This window comes from Bos mutus, chromosome X, assembly GCF_027580195.1.
Source record: "Bos mutus isolate GX-2022 chromosome X, NWIPB_WYAK_1.1, whole genome shotgun sequence".
Taxonomy (NCBI): Eukaryota; Metazoa; Chordata; class Mammalia; order Artiodactyla; family Bovidae; genus Bos; species Bos mutus.
The window spans coordinates 93,562,037-93,580,023 of NC_091646.1; the positions used below are offsets into that span (position 1 = coordinate 93,562,037).

The 17,987-nt window shown below is 40.2% G+C and overlaps 1 protein-coding gene across 2 annotated transcripts in view; it reads right to left on the reverse strand.

Moving 5' to 3' along the window:
* Positions 1 to 17,987, reverse strand: part of SYTL5 (synaptotagmin like 5) — a 104,780-nt gene that overhangs the window by 15,654 nt on the left and 71,139 nt on the right. The window contains exons 7-13 of one of the 2 annotated variants that reach the window (XM_005889415.2): positions 14,914 to 15,043; positions 12,681 to 12,787; positions 10,059 to 10,151; positions 9,384 to 9,449; positions 4,704 to 4,882; positions 2,682 to 2,781; positions 954 to 1,115 (exon numbers count right to left, since the gene is read on the reverse strand). In XM_005889415.2, coding sequence (XP_005889477.2) covers positions 954 to 1,115; positions 2,682 to 2,781; positions 4,704 to 4,882; positions 9,384 to 9,449; positions 10,059 to 10,151; positions 12,681 to 12,787; positions 14,914 to 15,043 — 837 coding nt within the window. The remainder of the gene's footprint in view (positions 1 to 953; positions 1,116 to 2,681; positions 2,782 to 4,703; positions 4,883 to 9,383; positions 9,450 to 10,058; positions 10,152 to 12,680; positions 12,788 to 14,913; positions 15,044 to 17,987) is intronic. The other variant, XM_005889416.2, reaches the window with a different exon arrangement.

Below are 17,987 nucleotides of genomic sequence, written 5' to 3' on the forward strand. Positions count from 1 at the left end.
GCAGACCTGGGATTAGTGAGGGGAGGCCCACAATGCATGAAGTCTGCAAGTGAAGCCAATACAGAGAAGAGAGATCAGGCCTTGCTAAGATCTGAGCATCTGGATCAAGCCATGCTTGATCATCTCTGGTCAATAATTTCCTTTCATTTTTTGAGTAGTGTGAGCTGGGGTTTCTGTCAATTGCAATATAAGGATTCCAATGTAACAAACACTGCATAGCATTTATCCAGAAGCTTGCAACGTGCCTGACACTGCAAATATCACAAGGCAGGCTTCTTCAAGCCTCACAGCATCCCTAAAACTGATGTCCAATTCTTACATCACCAATGAGAACACCAAGGCCTGGGAAGTTAAGTAACTTCCCCAAGGTTACACAGAGAGTCGTGAAGCCAGGATTGAACCCAGGAAGTCTGATCTGAGTCCACTATCTTAACCATCATGTTCTTTTTTCCCTTTTCTATATAAAGAACAATCTTTCGTTACATAAGTGGGACCTTTATCCCATCTCACTTTTGACTTCAAAAATTACTGTAGACATGCCAACTGCATAGAGTGAATCCCAGGCACTGTTGGTTTAGTTTAGAACATACTATCGTAGCATTTAATTTCTAGTACCAGCCTTGAGAAAAAATTTTTTTGACCTAATAGGATCATATAATGTATTCTTTTGTTTATCCATGGTGACTACTGAATACTGACTATATTTTTAGCAGGTCAAATTAATAAGAAATATGATTATGCAAGATTATGGCTTGCATTTTACAGACAGTCTATATCAAAGAAGGGTTTCCAAAAGAGTGTATTTACATTTATTATATCATTCCAAAATAAGCTGCACTAATCTTTTCAGATTATCACTTGACAACTAGAGGTCTTCAGATTCTTTAGGCCTCTGACATCAGTTTTGCTCATTCCTTGTGTAAGTGTTTGACTTATCTGGAAGCATTTCCTACCTTGGGTTGAAGCACAAACCACTCATCACTTGGATTTTCAAAGTTCCATGAGTCAAAAGGAATCTCCACCTCCCCCAGGAAGCTATTCCGTCCAAATCGATCATAATGCCAGACTGAGAGCTGCAGAGTTCTCGTTTCCAGCTGGGCATGGCTGATGGTGTACTGCAAAACCAGATTTACAACATCACACTCCATATCCATTTCTAGGACAGGGTGAAATTTACTTCCACCGGCTTCCAGATCATATGCAGTAGTAATACAAACAAAACAAACCCAAGAGAAAAACACTTCATTTTTCTTCATTTCTGCTACAAGTCAGGTTCTATTCCATAAACTCATTTGCATGAGATCTAGCACTGAAAGATCTATTGACAGGCTTTTCATGGGGGTTTGATAAACTTCAGATATTATATAAAAAGTGCGAGGTGATGAAGCTTGTCCCCTTTTCAGCTTTACTTGCTTTTTACTTGCCTGATTATTTTGTCAACAACTACTTTGTAAGTGCAAGGTTTAATGTATCAAGTCTTTAATTTCTCTGTCTTATTTATAACAATAAGACCCAAATCCAGGAAAGTTTGACAGTGAGAAACTTGCAAATGTCAAACTTCATAAAGTCCAGCCTAAGTGCAGGGGTGAAATCGATATATACATAGATTGAGCAGAAAGAAAATATTGCTGGCATGGTTTTCCCTTTTCCAGCAGAACATTATCCAGGGCCACATACACACACCCCCTCAAAATCTCCTGATTGTCCTCCGCAAATACCACTTCAGACACACTTCAGACTGACTGATTCCTCATCTTGGATTCGCATCATCCTTCCTGTTTCTGGAATGATTCACCTTGGCCCTGCTTCCCAGATCTGCCACGTCATTCTTATCTGTTCTGCTTCGGCTCATCTTTGCTATCCTGTCATGGCTGCTGGATTCACCCTCTGCATATATTCATTCCTTTTCATTTTGATCTGTCTTGATACCGGCTCCTGCTTTCACATATGACCCTGCTGACATATGCCCCCACTCGCCAACTTCCTTCTGTGGTGGACTCCATGACTCCATTATTCTGGCTTCAAGATCCATAATTTACCCTGTGACTGGCAGTAACTTCAACATCCCCGTCCCCTTGGAACTTTCTCACCAGGCCAACTGTGTCCAGGGTGAGGGAAGAGGTTACACGGAGGCCCATGAGAAAAAGTAATGTCTCTAGAATTGGGGCCTGGGTTATATCTTACCTAGGCCACTGTCTCTGAGATTTTTCAAATCTAGCCCTGCATCTCCACTGTTGATTAACCACATGGATAAATTCAGCCAAATTCTGAAACCCTAACAAGAAACAGCACATTTTAATGCTGCATTAGCAGAACAATGAGTATGTATAGAGTGACCTGTTAAGTTAGGGCCAAAACTTTGACAAACTTCTTTAACAGGGAACTAGAAAAAAAATTGTTTTCCCAAGGGTGAAACATACTTTTGGACAAGAGGTATTAATACCAACTCAGATGTAATTTTCCTGGATCACCTCTACTTCCAGTGCAATCTTCAGAGCAGCAGAGAAATAGACTAAGAGTGGTTTACACCGCTTTCTTTTCCAGACACAGAGAGCCAACTGACTCACATTCTGCTTTTCTAAAATACATATAAGCCTTGACATGCAAACCCTTTACAGTTACATCTAAACCAATGAGGTAAATCGAGTCATTAAAGTTACCGTGAAAGAGTATTGATTTACCTTTAGGGTTTCATTGAATTCTGGATTGGTGCCTGTTCTTATTTTGGTCTTGCGCTTGTTATTTCTGGACTTGTCAGGAAGAAGATATGACTTGACATAACTGTATATGATTTAAAAAAAAATGAAAGTAATCCTTGGGAAACATCTACTTTGAGAGAAATGTTCAGGGACTTCAGTGAATAAAAAGGGTAAAAGAAACAGGCTAGTGAGTATAAGAGACAGAACCAAAGAGAACGTGGTTTACATACCAGGACATTTTGAAATATAACTCTGGCCCTTCAATAAGAGAGAAGTTGTAAATTCTTGTGGTAAAAAGAGTGGGTTCCAGAGTCAAGCCAGCTGGGTTTGAATTACTCCAGGTGTCAATGGTTTGGGGGAACTCAAGAGCTTACTTAATCTCTCTGTATCCCAGTTTCATCATCTGCAAACCTGGGATGATGACTTAGGGGATGATAAGGATCAAATGAGCTGACATATACAAGGAGCTAATATATTATACTACTGAATAAGTATAATCTATTATTATGAACAATGCTCTTGATCATAGAGGTAATTTTCCTCTCCACTCAGATGTCTGGACTTCTGATGAGTGGAGTCAATGAGTGAATAAAGAAAAATAGTGAAAAAGAGGAAATTAAAATTAACAACCTGAAGTCACAATAGCAATTCTCCCCAATACCTGGCCTTGAGCAGTCCCAGGATCAGGGCATCATGGCAGACTCAGAAATGCACAAGATGTACAAGACTGAAATGTAAAAAGATGCTACCAGAGTCCTGAAGTCCACCTACTGTGGCTTTAAATGATCCCTTTGAGACTGATGATACCAATCCTGAAGCTCTCTGATATTTAGCTAAGGAGGTAACCGGACCAATCTATTTGTCTACTCATTTGTCTGTTTTGGAAACAGATTTGCTGAGCTGTGTATTAAACCTAGGTTATCTATTATGTAGAAAAAGGGTAAACAGCAGGTCTGAGACTGCTCTCATTCGAATTATCTGTTTATAAGTTTGGCTCTTGGCTGGCATGCAGAACCTGGGTTTTAGGAGGATTTTCATCACTCCAGGAGCAGAAATAAGTGGCTCACTGTGCCAAAAATATTTGTGGAAATAGTATAGCTCCTGCTGAACATCTGCTTTCATGTAGGAGACTGAGATTTTGGTATGTGACCAGCTGAGTCTCTCAATGAGCTTCCCTGGTAGACAACACTCCCCATGTGTTTTCACCACTTGTGGCTGGAGGACTTAAGCACATCCTGTGTGACTCCACTGGGAGAGGTCCTCGGAAGCTTAAGCCTTGATTCTCTTGAACTTTGCCACATATGCCTTTTCCCTGTACTGATTATGACTGTGTGTGGAGACCTGTGAGTCCTCAGAGTGACTCACCAAACTGGCAGTTGTCCTGGGAAGCCCTGGGTCTTACCTTCCTATGGTCTCACCTGCCCTCCCAGGCTGATCCTGGAAATCCCAAGAGCCTCATAATTGCCCTTTCAGGTTGTTCAATTAGGCAAACAGCTTGGTAATTTTTTCTGGAGGGTTTCCCAGAACAAAAATTAACAGGATACTCTCATACAGCCTGGGGTGTGCCAACGTGTCAGCCTTGTATGACAAAGAAGCTGCCTCTGTGTGAACTACAAATCTGTGAGTCCTGAATCATGCTGAGTAATAGCTACTTTAAAATCTTACAGTTCCCTGGTGGTCTAGTGGTGAGGATTTGCTACTTTCAATGCCATGGCCTGGCTTCAATCCCTGGCCAGGGAAATGAGATCCCACAAGCTATAATGCGCAGCCAAAAAAAAATTTTTTTTTTAAATAAAATAAAACTCAGGTAACTACAAATGCGACCATTATATATGCATGTCAGAGAATATTTAGAAGTGTGGCAGAGGAAGAAAGTGATGATCAACCTTCTGATTCTAGATGAATGCTACAAGGCTTCTGAAAAAGAAACACACAAGCTGACAAATACATGTAATTCACATGGGCAGTGACTGAAACAGTCTGGGAAACATGCTATGTGCTTACGCATCTGTCCTCTGTTTCTTTTCATCTCCTATGGCCAGATTTCTGCAGTTCTTGACAAAAATGTAGAGCCCGCCAGTTTCATAGCTGTAGCTGATGTGCAAAAGAATTTCCCCGCTGACCTTCACGTTGCCATAGTCTCCTGTCTCACTGTAAACACTCATCATGCTGTTCAGGCTGGTCTGGAATCAACAAGATGAAAAGAGGCATCCAGGTTTATGCTAGTGATCTCGCCACAGAAGCTATCTCCCACCACTTAATTACAATTCCCGTTGTTTATAACGAGCAGGGAAGCTTACGGTGAAGGAAGAAAGCAAAAGATGGCTTGTTTTTCTGATGTTGCATAAAATCCAAGCCTGAGAAAGGACAATGTCTAGGACCATTAGTAAGGAAGGCAGGATGCTCGCTGAGAGGGGATTAACTTTTTGGGTTAGTGAATAGCCTTTGTTCATTCACTTCTAATGAATAGGGGGACACAGGCATTTCCCATTTCATCTCCTCTCCCCATCCCTGTAGCTTTCTCCTCTTTCACTGGGAGACTCAAGGTCACTCTACTTCAAGGTCTAGAATGCACTCATCAGGACAAAGAAAAAAGAACCCATATTTCTGTGCAAGGATAAGCTACAAGCTTTTCTCTCTGATACCTACATAGAGTATTCCATCCCATAAGTCTCTGAGAAGCCATACTATAACCCAGCAGGACCCTATGGGGCCTTCCCAATGTAGCCCCTCCCCTTTATCTGCTACTTTATTGCCTCTGAAGTACCTTCAATTCAGTTCAGTTCAGTCACTCAGTTGTGTCCGACTCTTTGCGACCCCATGAATTGCAGCATGCCAGGCTTCCCTGTCCATCACCAACTCCCGGAGTTCACTCAAACTCATGTGCATCGAGTCAGTGATGCCATCCAGCCATCTCATCCTCTGTCGTCCCCTTCTCCTCCTGCCCCCAATCCCTCCCAGCATCAGGGTCTTTTCCAATGAGTCAACTCTTCGCATGAGGTGGCCAAAGTACTGGAGTTTCAGCCTCAGCATCAGTCCTTCCAAAGAACACCCAGGACTGATCTCCTTTAGAATGGGCTGGTTGGATCTCCTTGCAGTCCAAGGGACTCTCAAGAGTCTTCTCTAACACCACAGTTCAAAAGCATCAATTCTTCAGTGCTCAGCTTTCTTTATAGTCCAACTCTCACATCCATACATAACCACTGGAAAACCCATAGCCTTGACTAGACGGACCTTGAAGTACCTAGATAATATTAATAGAATCTGATGCACATTTCCTGAGTTGTTTTACAGATGTTAAAACCCTCATCAAATGGAAGAAATTAATGATTTGATGACCATGAGCACATAGCCCCCAGACCTTCTATAGCCTAAGGATTGATCATCATCAACTAATCAAAGAACTGTGCACAAACTGATCACATACTCTGAGACCTGCGACCCTCATCTGGCCTTTAGAAATGCTTTGCTCAAACCCTTCAGGAAGTTTGAGGGGTTTCAAGCACCAGTCATCCATCCTCGACATTTACACGATAAACACTGCACTTTCCTTCACCACAACCTGGTGTCAGTAGATTGCCTTTACTGTACCCAGACAACCAGACCCAAGATTGATTCTGTAACATAACTACATCTTCCAAAAGGGCATGCCATGAGAACATCACTGCCCATAGCTGTCAGGACTCCCCTGACCAGCTGTGAGGCCACAGGGTTAGTAACTAATATGACCATGGCTTTCTACACATGTATAAAATAGCAACTCACAAACAGAACACTAAACAAGAAAATAATACACCAACCAATAAATAAAATTAAAATGCAAAAAGAAACCCTGTCCAAATGTGCCAGAATGAATGAAAGTTCTGATGGGATACTAATAACAAGAGATGCATTTTAAATTAAATGTAACAAAATTATCCTGTAGTGCCAGCAACATGAACTCTGTGTCTTAGCAACAGGATTGTCACAAAAAACCACCTGGAAGGCGTTCAGGAGTGATCTAGGCATTTCAAAAGCCCTGTCTATGAACGACTGGGAAGTAAAGACTATGGTGATTGAGAAGAGAGGTTAGACTGCATACCTTGTATATATTTTTTTGTTTATATATAAAACAAAAGTCATTACCTTCCTCCAATTGCTCAAAGTAGAGACTGATACAAAAGCAGTGGGTGATATGGCCAGTCTCTTTTTCAAGCTTAAATCAAGGGCAAGAGAAAACCAAGGATCCCATAATAATTTGGAAATTAAAACTTAAAGAGCCAGTGAGTGACCTAAGTTGTCTATTCTGTTCCTAAAACCAAACACCAGAATTTTCATGATAGCAGGTGTCTTTGCAAACTTTAATTGCCTACTGGTCACTTGGGGGTCTCATTAAAATGAAGGTTCTGATCCACACAGTCCCAGGTGGAGCCTGAGATTCTGTCTTCTTTTTTTTTTTTTTAAGATTTGTTTATTTATTTTTGGCTGTGGTGGGTCTTTGTTGCTGCACTTGGGGTTTCGCTAGTTGCAACGAGCAGAGGCTGCTCTCTAGTTGCGTTGTGCAGGGCTTTTCATTGCGGTAGCTTCACGTGTTGCAGAGCTCAGGCTCTAGGGCACTTGGGCTTCATAAGTTGTGGCTCCTGGTCTCCAGAGTGCAGGCTCCATAGTAGTGGTGCAAGGGCTTAGTTGCTCTGCAGCATGTGGAATCTTCCCAGATCAGGGATTGAACCAGTGTCCCTTGCATTGCAAGGTCGATTATTAACCACTGGACCATCAGGGAAGCCTTGCAATTCTGCTTTTCTAACAAACTCCTAGGTCCACAGTTCCCAAACTGTGTGTTAAGGCATCCCAGAGCACCAGCCCCAACTCACAAGGGGCACCGCAGCATATTTTAAAATTCCCAGGGAAACACCAGTGACAACTATTAGACACCATGCAAACTGCTAACAGTAGTTCACAGTGTTAACGTTCAATCCCACTTTCTTCTTTTTAATAAAGTCCTATCCATGCGAACCTGAGTTTTAGGCAGTAACTATGACAAAAAACATGTACTGCACAAAAATCCATGAGGAAAAGGAAATGAAAATGCTGCTGCCAACTCATGTAGTCCCCATCAGGCCCACACATCACCTCAGGGGCTATTTAAGAATGGAAAGAGTCGGACACGATGGAGCGAGACTGAAGAATGGAATAAAAATATTATTTTTTCAAATGGTTACTGTGCATTATATTTTCAAATGGCTACTAAGTTGTTAAGATACCAGTGCTTATTTTTTTTTCCAAGCTAACTATTTAACTGGGCTAGGTGGCTCAGACGGTAAAGCGTCTGCCTGCAATGTGGGAGACCCAGGTTCGATCCCTGGGTCGGGAAGATCCCCTGGAGAAGGAAGTGGCAACCCACCCCAGTACTCTTGCCTGGAAAATTCCATGGACTGAGGAGCCTGGTAGGCTACAATCCATGGGGTCACACAGAGTCAGATATGACTGAGTGACTTCACTTTCACTTGGCCTAGCAGCGCTATGAAATTACCACTGAGACACTAGGGGTTCTGTAAACTGACAGCCTTTTATAGTCTCTGTCCCAGGTCACTCAATATTGCTGGTCAACAGAACATGCTTTGAGTTTCAAGGGCTTTAAGAATAAGCCCCAAACCCCTCATGTCACATATGAATCAAGTCTGGCTCACAGAAATTATTGGCGGTGCCAAAACGTTGTGAAATAAAGTTCATATTTTATGGCAGAGCTTGAAAAATTTAAACATTCTTTTTTGTTTTTATTGAACCACATGGCTTGCATGATCTTAATTACCTGACCAACCTGGGCCCTGGACCACCAGAGAATTCCCCAAGAAAAATTTGAATGTGAAAAAGTTCATCTGCCCTTTGGCCTCCTTGCCTGACTTCTATGGGCAGAACAGTTCTCGGAGCTTTCTGAGATGCTGTTCCCAGGTTATAATCTTCAATACAGCACCAATAGAATTTCCCATTTCTTTCTTAGATCGACTGATTATTTTTTTGTTGTTGACAACAAAGCAAAAAATTTCCAATTTTTAGTCTGAGGACCTCCACACCATATCTCACTGACCCCTTGGGTCACTGACTTATATCTATACCACATCCTTCTGTAGCTACTCCTTCAAAGAGGGTCCTCTGTTAAAGCATGAGATCAGTACATAGAAAATTCAGTTTAAGAACCCACTACTGCAGAAGCTTGGAAGATACTGAAGAAGTTACAAGAATTTTACTGCTAACCAAACTCTATGCTTTTAACCAAGCCAATGCTGTGAATTAAACAGAGATGTTTATTCTAAGGGGCTTCCCTGGTGGCTCAGATGGTAAAGAATCTGCCTGCAATGCAGGAGACCCAGGTTGGATCCCTCAGTTGGGAAGATACCCTGGAGAAGGGAATGGCTACCCACTCCGTTATTCTTGCCTGGAGAATCCCATGAAAAGGTGCCTTGTTCACGGTAAACCATTCTGGACCATGTATCTTTTCTCTAGTCCACAGATTCTAATGTTTTAAAAATGTGTTTTCTTTGAAATACTTGGATTCTGATTATATTATTACCTTTTAAAAGAGGATTGCTGGTTAATGATACATGAGTCAGAAAGACTGGAAGAATTGCCTAGCTAATGAGATTTCCTGTACCATGAAATCCATGAAGTACAATTGGAAAAAAGAAAAAGGAAAGGTTGAACACTCACAGTGTCTGAGTCAGCATCAGGCACACTTAGGTAGGTCCATTTCCTGTCAGAGCCTGCTTGAGAATTCTTTAAGGAAGTTGCCCAAAGGTCAAAAGAGAAAAGCATATTAGAGCAACAGATGGAAATAAAAGACACCAAGAAAAGACCTGGAGACATACAGATAGATAAAAAGACACAGGAGCACCTAAAGCCCTCTCAAAGAAGGGTTCAAACACCAAAGTAAGATGGGATATTATTCTGTAGGAGTGGGAAGTTATGGACTTGATGTACGAATAGGGAAGAAAGTTACTTGGCTATGTGTTTAAGGAAAGTGAGGAAAGTGACTGGTGGTAGCAAGGAGGACATCTGAGGAACTGAGAGAATGGCAGCAGGGAAATTTACCAACCGAGAACCGAGATAATTCAGAGGGTTCAGCTGATGAGAGCCTGAACTAGGGAGTGATGAGGTTTTAAAATGTGGTAGGAAGAGGTTTTTTTAAAGTAGGAATCAGGACCCTTAGGAAAAGCCCCCACAAAATTTGAATAAAAGGTACTCTGTGGACAAAAGGCAAGCAGGAGATTATAATAACTTAATTCATGATCCTGTGTTTTCCAAGAACTTGATTCTCTTCTTTGGAAATGCAAAGAAAACCAACAAGAGAAAGAATATTCCAGTGCATGCTCAAGAATTGCTTACTGTTGACAGGCCACTCGCTAGACTGTGAGTATTTGAAGAAAACCGGGAGGACACTAAGTCATCAATGCCATCTTCCATCTCTTCTAAGGAATCCTAAGGAAGGATGGAGGGGAATAAAATCAGTGCCTTGGTGTCCTTCCTAGAAAGTCTTTTCACTTACAAAAAAACACTTTTTAAAATATTTATTTATAATTGACTTATGATTGCTTTATGACATTGGTTTTATTTCTGTCATACATCAAAATGAATTAACCGTAGGTGTACATATGTCCCCTCCCTCTTGAATCTCCCTCCCACCTCCCGCCCATTCCCACTCCTCTAGGTTATTACAGAGCCCTACTTTGAGTTCCCTGAGTTATACAGCAAATCTCATTGGCCATCTATTTGACCTGTGTTAGTGTATATGTATCCATGCTACTGTCTCCATTCATCTCACCCTCTCCCTCTTCTCCCCAACCCTGTCCATCAGCTTATTATCTATGTCTGTGTCTCCACTGTGGCTCTGTGAACAGATTTGTCAGTACCACCCTTCTAAATTTCAAATATATGCATTAATATATGACATTTGAGAACACTTTTCTTAAATACTTGAAATATCAGATACAAATATCTAGAAAAAACTCCATTCCTAGGTTTTGCTCTTTTGCTCTCCATTCGACCTGAATTACAACCATCTGAAGATTGGGGTCCCCTTCCTAGCGATGCTTGCTTTATGGAAAGAACATGAAATGTGGAATCACACAGACCTGGGCATTCACTTCCTCCTTCACTGCTCACTAAAGTGATTTACTTTGAGCAAAGTACTTATTTTTTAATTTAAAAAGTTGAGGTGCATTTGTGTATATATGTGTGTGTGTATGCACATTAATGTATGCCTGTGTATGTCTATACTGTTAAGACACGGAAATGTATCTTGAAAATCTCTTCAATAGAATAAACTATTTTACATATTGGTTTCTTATCCAAAATTCCAGATTCTACTTTTCTTTCCCCACTTTTTATCCCCTGGTTATTTAAATAATACATTTTTATAGTAAAAATTTCAAGTAATATAGATGAAAAAAACTTGTATCTCCACTCACATATTAATAATTAAATTTCAATAATCTTTGATGGATGAACAGGGTACATATACACACAGATAAATGGATTATATCATGCATACTATTTTCTTTCTTTTTTTTTTTTTTTTATTAAGGACACCTTTCTTTTTGGTTTCTCCCCTCTTCCCTGGTCCTCCTTACCCTGGGTGAAGCTAGTATTATGCATCCTGTTCAAATTACATTCTCTTTTTAAAAAGTTTTCTGCATCTATTGATGTAGTTTTTATTTTCTCCTTTAATATAGTGAAGGGGCTTTCCTGGTGGCTCAGATGGTAAAGCATCTGCCTGCAATGCAGGAGACCTGGGTTCGATCCTTGAGTCGGGAAGATACCCTGGAGAAGGGAATGGCAACCCACTCCAGTACTCTTGCCTGGAAAATCCCATGGACGGAGGAGCCTGATAGGCTACAGTCCATGGGGTCGCAAAGAGTTGGACACGACTGAGCGACTTCACTTTCATTTTAATATAGTGAAATATTAATTATGTAAAAGATATTCTTATGTAGATGAATTCTTCTATTCAAACCTAGAATAAAACTTGCTTATTGCAATATTTTTGATTCACTGCTAGGTTTGTGTATATATTCAAGTTTTCTGTATATATTTATAAATTAATTTACCTTGTAGTTTTCTTTTTTTAAACTATTTTAAAAATCAAGTTTGAGTATTCAGGTTATATAAAATGGCTTCATATCATGAATTTGAAGATTTTCAGAGTTTTGAATTTGAACATTTTCAGAAGATTTTCTATGATCAGTAATAGTTTAGTAACATTGGAATTATCTGTTCTTTAAAGGCTGAATACCAAGTAAGCTTTGAAACCATTTGCTCTCATTGCCCACCGCTACCACTGCCCTTTTGTGGTGGATTTAAAAATACTTTGTAGTTTTTTATTACTATAGTAAATAACATTGAGTGTTAGAACTAAGTTTCCTGGTTTGTGTCAGAAAAATTTTAATAATGTCATTTAACATTTGTCTTATCTTTCATCCCAAGGAGTTCAAATTGGATTATAGCTGTTGTAGAAATAAGAATTTCAGATTAGAACCTTCACCTTCACAATAATTTAATTCAACATTCTCATTTCATGAATGACTTTACCTTAAACATTAAATTTCACATAAGTTAGTCTCAATTGAGAAGATAGTTTAGGGGGATAACGTGAGATGTAGAAATGTTCATATAAAACATATAGTCAGATAAGTCTAGTAATGTTGGATTTAGGAAATGTTAGGATTCCTTACGTTCCCTGGGTTTAGATTAAGTGACACACTTTTTAATGAAGAACTGAAATCCCCAACAGGTGTTTTCTTAGAGATACTTGTCACTCATTAACCTGATCACCTGTTACCTTTTCTAAATCATATTTGTTTTTATATGTTAGTTGTGAAGACTAATAGGAAGAAATGATTGTATAGCCTCACTTCACTCTCAACTCATCCTCCCCGAAAGTGGACAGGTTTGGAATAAGCCTGTGCCGTTTCTTCATGACCATTAGACACTCTTCCATATCCAACTTACCAAGTCTTTGTCCAAAGCCCCAGGGACAGATTTGCTCCTTATGCTTATAGTATCCTCTAAGTCTTCTGTAAATGACCCGCTCAAATCTAACTCAGATCGACTCCGGTCTGTAGGAAGGAAAGGGGAAGAAGGGAATCATCTTGTTTTGTTAGAAGGGTTCACTTCTCATTGCAAATGTTTCATTGTTATTCCAATTCTTTCTAGGGATAGGGCACAGACAGTGTCATGAAAACAATAGTCAGAAACTTCATACTGTTTACGCTAACATGCTACCATTTATTAACAGTATTTTGAAAATTTCCTGGACTGACTTACCAACACTGATCTGTACATTTCTCCTTTGAGCATAGGAAGGCAAATGTTCTACTACTATAACATGATCAATTTGTAAGCTATTTAAGAATTTTGTTGTGCTCAAAAACCTTGGCAAACTCTCAAAGAATGGGCCATTAAGTTTAGAAAAAAATAAAACATTAAGTATTCCTTATTTATTAGAGAATCTATTGTCTACTCCATGGAGAGGAGCCTGGTGGGCTACAGCCCATGGGATCACAGAGAATCAGACATGACTGAGCATGCACACATACATTGTGTTTTTATATTTGACATAAAATGTAATGAAATGATGCAAGTTCTTTTCACACAAAAATGGAGTAGCTATAGGGAAATTGAAAGGAACTTCTATTTCTTTGCACACCAGAACATTCATCAGCAGAATTTCTTGCTTTTAAACATATAAAGAAAAATGCAAAACTCAGTAATGCTGTGGATAGCTTATCAACAGTTTATTTCCATAAAAGACTTCTATGTTGAAACCCTGCTGAGAGAGAATACTTGCTTATAAATGAGAAAGACTGAAGAGAGCAACTGATTAAGAGTGAAATGATAAATGAAACAGCACAGAACTGCTTAGCATAGCACCAGACACAGAGTATGTACTCAATCCACAGGAGCTACTGAGTATTATTAAGAGGAGAAATGAAGGGGCTTCTCAAATGGCTCAGCAGTAAAGAAGCCACCTGCCAATGCAGGAGACACAGGAGACATGGGTTCAAGCCCTGGGTCGAGAAGATCCTCTGGAGGAGGAAATGGTAACCCACTCCAATACTCTTGCTTGGGAAATCCCATGGATAGAGGAGCCTGGCCAGCTAGAGCCCATGAGGTTGCAAAGAGTTGGACACAACTGAACAACTCAGTATGAGCACGAGTAGTAGAAATACACTCCACGAGGTTGGCTTCTAGGCTAGTTTAAAATTATTCATAGAACTAGAGAACCAATTTTCTAGTCCTAAACCAAATGCAATAATAGCCATGCACATTTAGCCAACTGTTTGGGAGCGACTTGTCTTGGAGAGACACCCCCAACTCAGCACAGAGAATCCAGCCTTAGGCTTTATGTTAGCATTAGATATCTGGTGATTTCTTCCTTCTGGGGATCTTGTCATGATTTCAAATCTAGACATGGGACATAAAGTTCCTAATCATAACATATGTTTCTGAAGAGTTTCCTTATTCAAAGGTAATAAAATTATACCATAAAATAATATTTGTTTCACAGGGGTTGTTGTGATACTGAAGTGAAACAATATGTTTGAAGGGATCATACAAATGAAAGGGGTTATTAATAATCCTTTAATGCTGCTTGCAAAGAAGGCCTTATTTAAACCATGGAATAATGATTCATCTGTCTAGATACAGGGCACTTCTGACCGATGAGTCGATGGAATTACCATTTCCTTGAATTCTGGGCAAGTGTCTTTATCTTTTGTATTAAATGAGCCAATCATATTTCCTGAACTCCTCTACTGACTTCTCGGCTCTGTCACTCAGTCATGTCTGGCTCTTTAAGACCCTATGGACTGTAGTCCACCAGGCTCCTCTGTCCAGGGGATTTCCCAGGCAAGAGTACTGGAGTGGATTGCCATTTCCTCCTCTAGGGATCAAACCCGCGTCTCCTGCCTTGGCAAGCAGATTCTTTACCACTGCACTATCTGGGAAGCCCCATGACTGTATACTCTTATCAAATTCAGAATTCACAGATTTTGCAAGGGGCTCAAGGCATCACATGGGTCCATGTTTCAACAGTTCTTATGGAGTGGGCTGAACACCATGGGTCAAAGAGTGGATGATTATTTTCAAAGGCATGAAACAAACATTTAAGGCCCCACAAGGCAGTCAGTTTCACCTGATTTAGTCATTTTCACAACAGAGCAGTCAGGTTGGAAATACTCACCTGAGGAGAGGGAGGCCCGGGACACTGCTATGGATGGTGTGCTGGAAGGTTTTCGGCGATGAGTCTTTGTGAGGTCCTCAGAGGTGCTTTCAATGGCAGCCAAATCGGTGGAATTTTCAAAACCACGTTCCTTCTCACAAAGTAGAAATGGAAATATACATATAATATTGACTGTAATTGACTTCCAAATACTTCCGTCTACCAGTATAACCATATCTATCTTACTTTTCAAGAGGAGCCAGTTGACACCTAGAGAACCCTCAACAGGAGTCCGTAAGTCTAAAACTTACTATCAATACTCTCAAAAATATCTACCAAGAGTTTTGTTAACTAGCACAAAAGGTGTCTGAAATAATTATTTGTTCACAAAATTAGTGAATGTTATAAGGTTATCAGTAAAGATGGTGTAAGAACCTCCAAACTTACATGAACTATGTGTAAGAATATGGCAAGCTTTACACCCACAGAATAGTACTCAGGGTTAGAACTCTCGCTTCCACATTTGTCCTCATTCTCCACACCCTCTCTCCTCAACCATGCCTTACTTTCACCACCCCTCACTTAACAGAAAAGCAGGCCACCTTCCCCATCACATAGGCTGGATGATCAGAATATGGTTGCTTATATCGTTATTTAAGTTTTTCATTATTTTATTAAATTTATTTATCTGGCTGTGTGGGGTCTTAATGGTGGCAACACAGGATCTTCATTATGGCACTCAAGCTCTCTAGTTGCGGCACGTGGGCTTAGTTGCCACACTGCATGCAGAATGTTAGTTCCCAGACCAGGGATCAAACCCTCATTCTATTCAATGGAAGGCATATTCTTAACCACTGGACCACCCAGGAAGTCCTCCTACATCATTGCAATAATGTTCATAAAAGGATAAAGAATGGAGACTTCCCTGCTTATAGGAATGGGTGTTGTTGTTTTTTTTAATTGGGTATCTACTTGCTTATAGATGCTTGTTCATGTAATGGTATTCAGTCTAACACTTTATGTTTTCTCTTTTTTAAATTCTTTTATTGAAGTATAGTTGGCTTACAATGTTCTGAAAATCTCTGCTGTATAGCAAAGTGACTCAGTTACACAATATATACATTCTTATTTATATTCTTTTCTATTATGGTTCATCACAGGATAGTGAATATAGTTATCTGTGCTATATAGTAGGATCTTCTTGTTTACCTATTCTAAATGTAATAGCTTGCATCAACCAATCCCAAATTTCTAGTCCCTCCCCTGTGGCAATCACAGGTCTATTCTTTGCAAGTCTGTTTCTGTTTTGCAAATAAGTTCATTTGTGCCATGTTTTAGATTCCACATATAAGTGAAATCACATGGTATTAATCTAACATCACATAGTATGATGAATGGCATTATTTTGTTCTTTTTATGGCTGAGTGAAGCTGAGCACCGAAGAATTGATGCTTTTGAACTGTGGTGCTGGAGGAGACTCTTGAGAGTCCCTTGGACTGCAAGGAGATCCAACCAGTCCATCCTAAAGGAGATCAGCCCTGGGTGTATATTGGAAGGACTGATGTTGAATTTGAAACTCCAATACTTTGGCTGATGAGAAGAACTGACTCATTTGAAAAGCCCCTGATGCTGGGAAAGATTGAAGGCGGGAGGAGAAGGGGACGACAGAGGATGAGATGGCTGGATGGCATCACTGACTCAATGGACGTGAGTTTGAGTGAACTCCGGGAGATGGTGATAGACAGGGAGGCCTGGCGTGCTGCAATTCATGGGGTTGCAAAGAGTCGGACATGACTCAGTGACTGAACTGAACTGAATATTCCACTCTATATACATATCACATCTTCTTTCTTCATTCATCTGTTCATGGACATACGGGTTGTTTGCAGGTTTTGCCTATTGTGAACAGTGCTGCTATGAACATAGGGTGCATGTATTTTTTTCAATTATAGTTTTATCTGGGTATATTCCCAGGAGTGGGATTGCTTGATCATATAGTAATTCAATTTTCAGTTTTCTGAGGAACCTCTATTTTCCAGGGACTGCACCAACTTACATTCCCACCAACAGTGACACTTAATTTCATTATAAAGGAAAATTCTGTCCCAACATTGCCTGTGCCCACAGGGGCTTGACAATTGCATTGTTCCAAGTTCACTTAAGTATTAAACTAATTTTGCACTTCTGACAACTGGACTAAGGTTAAGTGTACATGCAAATGACACCATGATGTGATATGATTGAACCTAAAAGAGACTCTTTAGTTGCCCCTTCCAAAAACAACCAAAAACTGTCTTTAAATATCCTAGAGAAAGGAATCCCCTTCTTGGTGCCCTACATAATTTACCCCATAACTTAGACACTGAGGCAATGTTAATGAACTCATTCCAGAAAGATAGAAATGCAAATCAATGCAACTCCAATGTAGACTGGATTTGGTCTTTGAGTGTCGGACACGACTGAGCGACTTCACTTTCACTTTTCACTTTCATGTATTGGAGAAGGAAATGGCAACCCACTCCAGTGTTCTTGCCTGGAGAATCCCAGGGACGGGGGAGCCTGGTGGGCTGCCGTCTATGGGGTCGCACAGAGTCGGACATGACTGAAGTGACTTAGCAGCAGCAACTACCTGTAGCAGGAGGAATATAAGTCCTAACTTTTCTAATTGCCACCCATTCAAAAAGGTGGTCACACATGGATTCCTCTAATGAAGCAAGACCAACTGCCTTAGCAGCATTTAACAGTGACAGTAAATTTTCCAACTGGCACCCTGGGAATAACATTAATATTGAGCACTAATAGGCCAATTAATATTGCACAGTATGTAACACATACCCTGGAGATTCAGGATGTGAGGCCCAAAATTAGTTATATCACAGCAGAGCACAGGTTAGAGACTTTCATGTTTTAAGAAATTTCCATTTTAAAAAGGTACTTCTCACATGCTAAAGCAGACAAGAACACTGAAACAAAGAGACTCTGAGAAGTGGGAGAAATTGAGAAATTGTTAAGTTGATCATCATGTAACTCTATATGGGTCTTCTATTCATCATGAAAGAGCAAATATGCTTCATAAAGTACTGTGCTGCACTAAG